General features: G+C 36.0%; 1 protein-coding gene and 1 long non-coding RNA gene across 5 annotated transcripts; one reads left to right on the forward strand and one right to left on the reverse strand.

The window, feature by feature from the left end:
* Positions 1-834: 834 nt before the first annotated feature.
* On the reverse strand, positions 835-4,508 carry LOC115624623 (protein disulfide-isomerase). The gene is made up of 2 exons (XM_030519377.1): positions 4,221-4,508; positions 835-2,585 (listed from the first exon to the last, which is right to left on the reverse strand). Exons 1-2 carry the CDS (start codon positions 4,363-4,365, stop codon positions 1,249-1,251), a joined length of 1,482 nt encoding a protein of 493 aa, XP_030375237.1. The 5' UTR covers positions 4,366-4,508; the 3' UTR covers positions 835-1,248.
* A 3,660-nt stretch (positions 4,509-8,168) lies between these two features.
* LOC115624832 lies at positions 8,169-9,207 on the forward strand. 4 transcript variants are annotated; one of them, XR_003995490.1, is made up of 4 exons: positions 8,169-8,345; positions 8,462-8,607; positions 8,700-8,765; positions 9,010-9,207. It is a non-coding gene; the product is annotated as an uncharacterized LOC115624832 (long non-coding RNA). The 4 variants fall into 4 exon arrangements; XR_003995492.1 differs by having other exon boundaries at positions 8,172-8,345; positions 8,462-8,506; XR_003995493.1 differs by lacking the exon at positions 8,462-8,607 and having other exon boundaries at positions 8,176-8,345.
* Positions 9,208-11,372: the final 2,165 nt, after the last annotated feature.

Genomic DNA, 11,372 nt, shown 5'->3' on the forward strand with positions numbered 1-11,372 from the left:
AAGCGATAGTAAAGCAGAAACCGAATAACGGAGCTACGCATATTCTGCTTCGCATTGCGGGCAGATGTATGTATGTATATGATTTGTTCTTATTGATGTCAATAAATAATTAGATTTTGTTATTTAAATATTCTGCTTATTGCATTCAAACTTCGATATTTTGATGGTATCGGTGCCAGTGCTTTTTGATCGTGGCTCATCGCTGCACGGCATTGACACGAGTGCCGTGTTTCATATTCCGAGTTTGTGCGTGGCCGTATTGACTCAATATGGCACGAAAAGACTCAAATGTGAATTTAAATTTGGACTCAAGTATCGTTTCATAGTATCCATCATAGTGTAGGAGCACACTAAGAAAGGCTTTTGGAAAATTCTAGCTCCAACGGGGGGAAAACGAGCTTTAAAAAATATTAGTTATAGTGGTCATGTTCGTTTAACGAAATAGTTTGTCAAGAACAAAAATGTATCGGACTACTGAACAATTTTTTGTCAAGAACAGAAAATGTTCATTTAAATACCTTAAATGCCTTCCTGCTGGTAACTTATAAGGCGAAAACATATGGGTAGGTTATGCACACACAAAATAAATACAATTGGAAACATTATATTGAGCCGGGTTAAGACGGGCAATACCTGCTAGTGATGTTATAAAAATGTAACAAATAAATTTAATTTGAGTTCAGGGTATAAAAATAAACAATTAAAATAAGCACCTATTCCTCTACGTATTATCGAATGTTCAAATCTTTATTTTTAATTGAAATAAACTCGGGTCATTTACACATACATATGTATGCAAATACGGAACGCTGCAAAAATTACATATGTAAATGCTATTTTTATAATGTTGTAAGCAACTTTATTTGTTAAGTTTTTAATCAGTTCTTTTCTCCAAATGAATGAATTTATATAAATCGAATGTATATAATGTTTTAAAGACTCCAAAGTATAGATGGAAAACTTTTCATTTACAAAAAAAAAAGACTTCATTTTAACAAAATTGAACTTTAAATGCTGCGTCCACATTTTAAGCTGTAATAACACAGGCTATTAATCACCATGTGCACATATACGGCATAGAGAGCATGGTAACTTTAAAAATAAAAACAGATTGGTATGTGAAAGAGTTTGTGCGGAAAACATAAAAGTAAATGATACAAACTCATGTTCTCCGAGCAAAAACTATAGAATGTACGTTTTCTATTTCTTAGTGGTTTTGTTGTGTTACCATCAGCTGCAAAAGTTTATTTACAATTCATCTTTTTTGGGCGCCTCCTCGTCCTCGAAGCTCTCTTCGGTGGGCTCAGGGTCTGTTACCTCGCCATTGGCATCTAGGAACTTAACAAAGTCATCTAGAGTTCTGTCTAAATTGTAGTCGATGACTTTGTTGTCACCTTTGCGGAAGTATTTAATGGTTGGGAAGGATGAGATCTTTATATTCTCCAATTCGTTAGCAGTAGAGTCCATCTTGGCGATTAAAATATCCTTGTTATCCTTGTACTTCTCAGCTAGCTGATCATATATCGGGGCCAACTGTTTGCAGTGACCGCACCAGGGTGCGTAGAACTCTACCAGTACCGACTTGCTCTTGTCCATGACAACATTCTCAAAATTACTCGAGACCAAAACCTTAACAGGCTGCTTATCCCAGTCCTCAGGCAAATCCTGCGACAGCAAATGCTGCTTGAGTTTACCATCGAGGAACTTTTGAAGAAAAGCTTCTATTGTTTCTGAAGACAAATCGTTAACCTCGGGCTTGTACTTGGCCATGTCTTCCTCTAGTTTTATCAGCCGTATGGTTGGAACCTCCTCTTTGCTCATTCCAAAGAATTCAAATATACGAGCATGATCCTCTTCATCAGACGATATGGTAACAAACAGAATATCTTCTCGGTACTTCTTTGCGATATTCTTCAGAGGATCGACGTGCTTCTCAATATGCCCAGCTTCTTTGGATACAAAGAACAGCAAATGGGACTTAATGGCGCCACCAAAGATCTTAGCTGCTGACTCGTGATTAAACTCGACAATTAATGGAAGTGACTGCACCTGAGCAAACTTCTTTAGATTATCCTCATTGAGCTCACCCTCGAAGATGGACTTCTTATCATCAAACGGCTTGAAGAGAATGACGGCATTGTTATTGGCTTCGTATTTTGTAAAAATGTCATCATTGTTGCTAATTCCAAAGACAAAACTGTCTAGAGCGTTGGCGGCTTTGGTGAATGTCTTCGCCTCATCGGATTCGAGGTCTTTAAAGAAACCGATTATGGCGATTTCGTTATCCTTTAGGAACTGTTCAGCATCGACGACGCTGTTCAGGTCCTTTGCTGGTGGGCCAGTTTTCTTGGTCACCCAGGCAATGATGTCGGCCGCTTGCCGTCCACCGCTGTACTCCACAGGCGCCCCACTGCGGAAAAACTTGAGGGTGGGATACCCGCGCACTTGGTACTGTTCGGCCAGTTCGCTTTCGGTTGTGGCGTCAACTTTAGCTAATTTAATAGGTGACTCCTTCTCTGCCAGCTGCTGCGCGGCCTTGGCATATTCGGGTGCCAAAGCTTTGCAGTGACCGCACCATGGTGCATCTATAGGGCGATACAAAATGCAAGAGCGTTACTGAAAAATTTGAATTGAAATTTTAACAAATCGTGTTGACGTTTTCCTTGGTTACCAATGTTGGTTGACGGTGATTAGAGTTGTGTATGTGTGCGCTTATTATTTACGCTTTATTTAACACGTCGCGCATATTATCAGACAGGATCTTGATTTTGGTGAAGTTGCTAAAGATATACATATGTATGTATGTATGTATGTATAGTACACGTGGTGAATATTTAGACTGTTATTCCACAAAAGAGATTACATGTATACATATGTACATTCGTACGTATTTAGATATAGAGATGTATATACATACATATGTATGTATTTCCGTACATATATGCATTAACATGTGTACATACGAATGATCGTGGAATTGATGCTGACGTGGCTGATGCGATGCATTCACCTGAGGTAACAACGTATGTACATACATACTATGTATGCGCATCAAATTCACAGCTGGAGCAATGAAAATAGCTGACGTGCCACAAAATCCCCAAAAACAGAAGAGCCGCCATATTGTATGTACATTCATATGTTTGTATGTAGATACATACATACATATGTATGTATACTGTATGTATGAATACAGCGCTATCTAAAATAAAAGCTTCGGAAAGCGGCCGAGACTAAAAAAAGTTTTTTTTTGATAAGTTAGAATATTTACATTTGTATGTATATGTATATGTAGTGGTAAGATGCCAAGTAGTTATATATGTATGTATATACATACATATGTACATATATCCACACATCGCAAGAGTTGAATGAACCAGATATTGAACGCCGTACTTACGCATCTGCAGCATTCACCAAGAGAAAGCGTTAACTGAAAGAGCAGAACAGAACAAATCTAGCAACAAAAGAAACGCATGGCCGGCAACAAGTTGAAAGATAGCCTCTTTTTCAGCGAATTTGATGGACAAGCTTGTCAACCGCCTTAACGTTGAGCCACGCCCATTTACTGTACAAAACAAGCTTTGTTAATAAGACACATATGGAATCACCTAAGTACGTACATACATATACAAACGTACATATGTATTTACATACACACATATGTTTATACATACATACACATGCAATGTACATATATGTATGTATATACATATATAACTACTTGGCATCTTACCACTACATATACATGTATGTACATACATACATATGTATGTATGAAGACTTTGTTACGACTTTGTTAAAAACATAAGTACGACTAACTTTCCTCATTCCACAATGCACATTCATACATACATATTATAAACTACGCAAACAAGAAAAATACATTAGGAGTGCTACTCTTCCCAGTGTCTATCGATTTGCCGATAAGCATTAGCAGGCGCGATATATTGAAGTGCCCAAATAACTTAAATACATTACGTACATACATATGTTTGTATGTATATGCATACATAGATCCAACAAATTCTCAATAATAATAATGCAATACAAAAAAAGCCAAGCAATGTTCGGTTACTGCCACGAATACATTTTGTGCTGTCCGAACAAAAAGACACGTAGCCATAACGCGAGGCAATGAATCACTATCAGCGACCGGCAATGTATTTTTGTACATACATACATACATACATATGTTAATTATAATTTAAAATACTCACAGAACTCAACTAGGACGAATTCATTATCGCTTATAATTTGTTTAAAATTGTTCACTGTCGCCACCAGTACACCTTCTTCCACTTTGACTTCTTCTGCAGCCACGTAAGACGCTGCCACAATTAGCGCACAGATTAGAAATTTCATCGCGGGAACTATGTATGTATGTATATATTTATACGTATGAATGTATTGTAATAAATGACTTTAGGTATGCGTATCACACCCACTCTTCACGTTAAGAGTGTTGTACTGCACGCCTTGCAAGCTAAAATCAAAATGAAATGGTTCCTGGTGTGTTGGCAGAACGTTGCCTATGCTGGTTGGCCGCTGCCTCTTACCAAACAAACATACACGCAAACACAACAGTGGTTTAAGAGAACTTGATTTTAAGGTATGTATGTATACATTTAATAAAAGAATACATTCATACATATGTATTTAAATTTAGGGTTGCTTTGAGTATTTACAGCTGGCAATGGCACATGTGGCAAATAAAAGCTGAATGCTATGTACTCGTCATCACTCACACACATATGTACATACATATGTGTACACATGTACATACATTGAATTCATAGCTAACAGGAACTACCAAGTTAACTTCTTCACTCTGCGCAGGTAGGTTACAATAAGTTGTATGGGGTAGCCATAGTGTTTGCATTGCGCATGTTAGTGCTCCCTCATGTATTTAGCCGTTTTCTATTTAGTTAATTTCGATTTGTCGTTGTTCGGTGTACGTAGTGTGTGGGGCTTCGGCTAATAATATATTGTTACACGACTTTATTCTATTTGGCAATTGAATATACATATAAAAACACAGAGCTGACGAACAGCTAAAAACCATTCTTATGTGGGTAGTTATGCACATTATAGTATGTGTTTGAATAAAATAAACATATGTATATCCTTGTTTATACTCTGTACATAAAATGTACAAAGGTACACTAGGTTTGGTGGAGCTGAAAATGTAACAGGCAGAAGGAGGCGTGGCAGACCCCACAAAGTATATATATTCTTGATCAGCATGTCTGTCTGTCCGTATGAATCTGGATCTCAGAGACTATAAGAGCTAGAGACACCAAACTTTGCACAAAAATGCCTTATGTGTGTACGCTGTGCAAATTTGTTTTATTTTTTTTAATACCAAGAGAGGTAAAATCGATCAATTTTTTTTTTTTAATCTCTTTTTGTAATTTCTATAATTATTCTAAACATACATATGTACAGAGCATTTCAAAGTCGGGACACCCGACTTTAACTTTTTTACTTGTTTTTTTTTTTTAAAGATTTTAATAGGTTTTAGCATTTTTGCATATGATCAATGTATTTTTTACACGCAGAATTATGTACAGCCAAACTTCCGAGATGCTTGGGTAAAAAGCGAAGAATTCAAGGCTTTGAATCGCAAAGATGACTCCGACAGGCATAGGGTTTACTGCAGCTATTGCAAGATCACTATCACAGCAAAGCTTAGTGATTTGCGCATTTATACAACAACAAAGTAGCACACAAGTGCAATAAACTGTTTTATTTAACAACAAAAATAGACTTTGTCAATTTGCCTGACAAAAATAAGCTGCTTTGACTACCAATTGCCTAATAATTATTTACGCATGATTACTACGACCATGTCGTACAAATGCAAACCTCGCAGAACTGAATGATTTAATGGTAATATCGCCTTACAACAAATAATTTGGTAAAACCATAACCGCTTTTTTTTAGGTTTTTTTCTATAAATTTTCAGATTTTGTCGCCCTTTCTTCCAGTTAGAAACAGTTTTTTTAAAATTAAAACAAGAGAGAACGCTACAGTCGAGCAAGCCCGACAGTGTAATACCCTGTACCCAGGTAAACTTCCATCAGTTATATGCGCCCATAGCAGCAGCAAATAGAGGAAGAAGAAGAACGAACTTGATGCTGCAGCTTGTGGGCGTAGTACCGAAGTAAAGTTGTTTCGCTAATAACTTTTCTTATATGTACAGTTTGGTTAGAGTAGCTTTTCAAATGTGGACGGTAATGACGCAAAATAAACTCGTCCTTTCTCGGACCTAGGAGAATCTGGATGCCAACTTTGGTTATTCTAGCTTTTATAGTTTCTGAGATCCTTGTGTTCATCCAGACGGATGGACAGACGGACGGACATGTCTAGATCGATTTCTCTCGTCATGCTGATTCAGAATATATATACTTTATGGGGTCGGAGATGCTTCCTTCTGCATGTTACATACTTTGCACAAACCTAATATACCCTTTTTACCCTACGGGTATAGGGTATAAAAATGGCACCACTGCCCGTAGCTGTTACTGTTTGGTTGAATGCGAACATGCTCACACAGACACGAATAGACATACATACTTCCACGTTGACGCAATTGCTTTGTAAATACGTGAGTTCGAATACCGAGAGAGGTAAAATCGATCAAACATTTTTTTTTAATTTTCTTAATGTTTTTAATTTTTATAATTATTCTAAACATATGTACAGAGTATTTCAACGTCGGGACACCCGACTTTAGCTTTCTTACTTGTTTTTATTTCCCCCCACTACCCCCCCTATGGGGCATTTCCCGATTTTCCGTTCGTGTAATCACCTATATCTCGGAGACCATAGTACCTAGGAACATCAAATTTTAATCCCAGATGCCTTATGTGTATACGCAGAAAATGTGTATTTTGGAATTTCGCTCCCCCTCCGTCTCCCCCGCAATCAGCGATTTTTTATAACTCCCGTATTTCTAAGGCATTCCAGTTAGTGATTATGAGCCCGTATGCCAATTTTCACTATGAAAGGCCGATTTAAGAGGAAGTAATAGCTATATATGTCGTCGTGCCCAAGCACTGCCCTAACCTGGTGTTGTTGCTGCTTTACAGCGGCATACGAGACATACACTAATACACACAAACACGCAAAGACACGCATAAAAATTCTACACATATGTGCAGAGTATTTCATTCTGATTCAAACAATTAGCTCCAGGTTTCGCTTGTTGTGCGCTTATTTTTAATAAGCAATGACGATATTTTTAGAACGTTGCATCGACGTTGCAAATAACAAACTTTCACTTTCTCGGGCTATCAAGTTTAAGTTTATTCTAGGGTATAAAAAAGCATCGACGATGTTTTTTACCACGATGCATCCATGTTTTCCGATGGTTTTTTGCTAACGATGTATCAGCGATCTATCGATGTTTGTCCAAACATCGAACATTATTCGTGTTTTGTTGGTCGGTCACATTTTTTTGTGTGGTTTATCGAAGAAGGTATATTTGTATATACATATATAAAATATTTGATGTTTTCATTAAAATGTGTATTTTGTAATATACATTTAAGTTTATATTTGATCTTCTTTATTTTCATATACATAATACATATGTTACACTTAATATGCTTAAAAGGCTCAAAGGTCAATATTACGAGTACTTTTTTGATTAACAACATTAAGTATAATACTATGTATGACAGTCTCTCTCTATAAACATTTTTTATTTCAAACATCGCTGTTGATTTTCTCCCCCTAATCGATTTTTTTCTATGGAAAGTTAATTTTTTAAAACATCGATGCTGTTTTGCGATGTAAATCAACATCGAAGTTTTCCCTTCGACTTACATCCCTACTCTAGCCCACACTTTATGTTGTTGGGTTGCAAACTGATCTTTATCTGTTTTAGAGCTGTATTTAAAAACCAAAACATCGATTCTATCGATGTTTTCAAATACAGTATTTTCATGTACCAATGTTTGTTCGTTTCTTTTCACACAGGTGTCCTTCGACGTAACTATAGAACTACTTCCAAAACTATTACATTAATAAAAAAATATATTTAAGTCCAATTAATAAATAACAAAAAATGGGACTAAAATATTTCATCCTGCTTCTTCTTGGCAACTAGAACATTGATATTGCTCAAACATCGATATGTCGATGTAGATATCGATTTTTTGTCCAGCTTTATTTACAATTATTCTTAAAAAACACTGCGATGAAATTAAGTAGTTTATGTTAATATTGTATTATATGTATGCATATTTCACAAACATACATACGTACCTACACAGGTAAATATGTATGTGTAACATGGAATAGTCTGGCTGCTGTAAATTTCATTATTTTTATATGAGGTACGTATATACATACATACATACATATGTATGACATTCTTATATGTACATACATATCCACATGTGGGAGAAAAGAGAAAAATTATCAGTTAATTGTTATTTCTTTCCGAAAACAGTTAATATTTTTAAAAGGCAGAACGAGCAAGCATAAATGTCACAATGTGAGTTTATTCCATACCAGGCTCTAGTTTGAATTACAAAATCACGACTTATGTAAATTGCAAGTAAACAAATACTTGGTGTCTTTAATACTATAAGTATGGTAATAAATGTGAAATTGTGGTTAATAATAATAAAAAAAATTCAAGGTACTAATAATTTGTTGCATGAATCCCTTAATTATTTGTTTTTTAGCTGCCTTAGTCTTTAAGTCGATGGTAAATACCACAAATGGGTGCAACAATTTTGCGGAACATCTTGGTGAGTGTATAATATTAGATAGATGGAACGGCTATTTTCGTTGCTATTGGCATGATGTATTAGTAAAAGGTTTGATTTTGTTGTGCAACGTGGACGTAGCGCCGACCACACGCAGTTAATCGCGTCTCAGTCAGCATGTCCGCAGATTACCTTCAAAAAATGATTATAATGTACGCTGATAGCAAAAAGGATGCCGAAAACTAAGCATTTTTTTCAAGTTATATAAAATCTGTTTATTTTTTAGGATACCCTAGGAAAAGGCGAAGGAGAATGAACAATTTGCAAATGTAGTTGGGTTGATGCAAAATTTTGAATATTATATTACATTACTCTTAGAATGTTAATGGGTTACTGATCAAATGTAAATAAAATTGAATAAGTTCTATACAATTTTTGGATTTGCATAAAACGCAAGCGTAATAAATTTCTACAACTGAAATGATTTTCCTTTGTTGTATCTTAGAAACGATAACACAAGTCTTCATTGGTCTTTAACATTTATCTAGTGACTAGTACATTAATTTATAAGAAATATTCTTGTCGTACTAGGAATTAAAAAACAAGTAAAAAAGTTAAAGTCGGGTGTCCCGACTTTGAAATACTCTGTACATATGTTTACAATAATTATAGAAAATAAAAAAAATTAGGAAAATAAAAAAAAAATTTGATCGATTTTACCTCTCTCGGTATTCGAACTCACGTAAAGGGTTTATAATTGCACATTTACATAGCAATTGCGTCTGTGTGAGTGTATGTATGCCTATGCGCATCTATTCGTGTCTGTGTAAGCATTTTCGCAGTCAACCAAACAGCAACATCAACAACAGCCGCGGGCAGCGCTTGAGCAGCGCTGCAGCAGCAAATATATTTATGGCTATAACTTCTTGTTAAATCGGTCTATCATAGTGAAACTTGGCATACGGACACATAATAACTAACTGAAGGTATTTGCAAAATTTGCGTTCGAAATTTCAAGATTTACGGAAGCGAGAGAAAATCGCGATTTGCATGGGAGAGGGGGGTGGGAGGGAAATTCCAAAATATACCTTTTTTACGTATTCACGGCATCTGGGACTAAAATTTGGTGTCCATAGGTCTTATAGTCTCCGAGATATAGCTGATTATACGAATGGTAAATAGGGAAAACCCCCATAGGGGGGAAGTGGGGGGGGAAATCAAAAAAATAAAATAAAATTGCACAGCGTACATATATAACGCATCTTTGTGCAAAATTTTGTGTCTCGAGCTCTTATAGTCTCTCAGATGCAGGGTTCATACGGACAGACGGACAGACAGACAGGGCTTGGTCGACTCGTCTCGTCATGCTGTCAAGAATATATATACTTTGTGGGGTCTTCTACGCCTCCTTCTGTCTGTTACATTTTCAGCTCCCGCAAACATAATATACTCTTTTACATTTTATGTACAGAGTATAAAAACAAGAGAGATCGAGTCGAGCAAGCCCGACAGTAAAATAGCCTGTACTTTCCACAAAAAAGGAAAATTTAAAAAAAGAAAAAATTAAAAAAATTAAATTATTAAAAACAAGTAAAAAAGCTAAGGTCGGGTGTCCCAACTTTGAAATACTCTGTACATATGTTTACAATAATTATAGAAAATAAAAAAATTAAAAAAATTAAAAAAATAAAAAAAATAAAATTTGATCGATTTTACCTCTCTCGGTATTCGAACTCACGTAAAGGGTTTATAATTGCACATTTACATAGCAATTGCGTCTGTGTGAGTGTATGTATGCCTATGCGCATCTATTCGTGTCTGTGTAAGCATTTTCGCAGTCAACCAAACAGCAACATCAACAACAGCCGCGGGCAGCGCTTGAGCAGCGCTGCAGCAGCAAATATGTTTATGGCTATAACTTCTTGTTAAATCGGTCTATCATTGTGAAACTTGGCAGACGGACACATAATAACCAACTGGGGGTATTTCCAAAATTTTAGTTCGAAATTCCAAGAATTACGGGAGTTACGATTTGCGGGGTAGAGGGGGGAGAGAGGGAAATTCCAAAATACACATTTTCTGCGTTATCACATAAGGCATCTGGGACTAAAATGTTGTGTCCCTAGGTCTTATAGTCTCCGAGATATAGGCGATTATACGAATGGAAAATCGGGAAAACCCCCATAGGGGGAAGTGGGGGGGAAAATCAAAAAAATAAAACAAACTCGTATAGAATACACACATAACACATCTTTGTGCAAAATTTGGTGTCTCGATCTCTTATAGTCTCTGAGATCCAGGTGTTCATACGGACGGACAGACGGACAGACAGACAGACAGGGCTAGATCGACTCGTCTCGTCATGCTGATCAAGAATATATATACTTTGTGGGGTCTGCCACGCCTCCTTCTGCCTGTTACATTTTTCAGCTCGCGCAAACCTAATATACTCTTGTACATTTCATGTACAGAGTATAACAAACAAATAAATAAATTTCAATTAAAATTTGCAATGACGAGGAAAATGTAATTAGATGATAGAACGCTACAGTCGAGCAAGCCTTGTATTCTCCACAAAAAAAGGAAAATTAAAAAAAAAATTATTTAAAAAAAGTTTATTAATTTAATTAAATTAAATATAAAATATTC

Source organism: Scaptodrosophila lebanonensis, unplaced genomic scaffold (assembly GCF_003285725.1).
Source record: "Scaptodrosophila lebanonensis strain 11010-0011.00,11010-0021.00 unplaced genomic scaffold, SlebRS2 tig00000061-arrow-pilon, whole genome shotgun sequence".
Classification (NCBI taxonomy): Eukaryota; Metazoa; Arthropoda; class Insecta; order Diptera; family Drosophilidae; genus Scaptodrosophila; species Scaptodrosophila lebanonensis.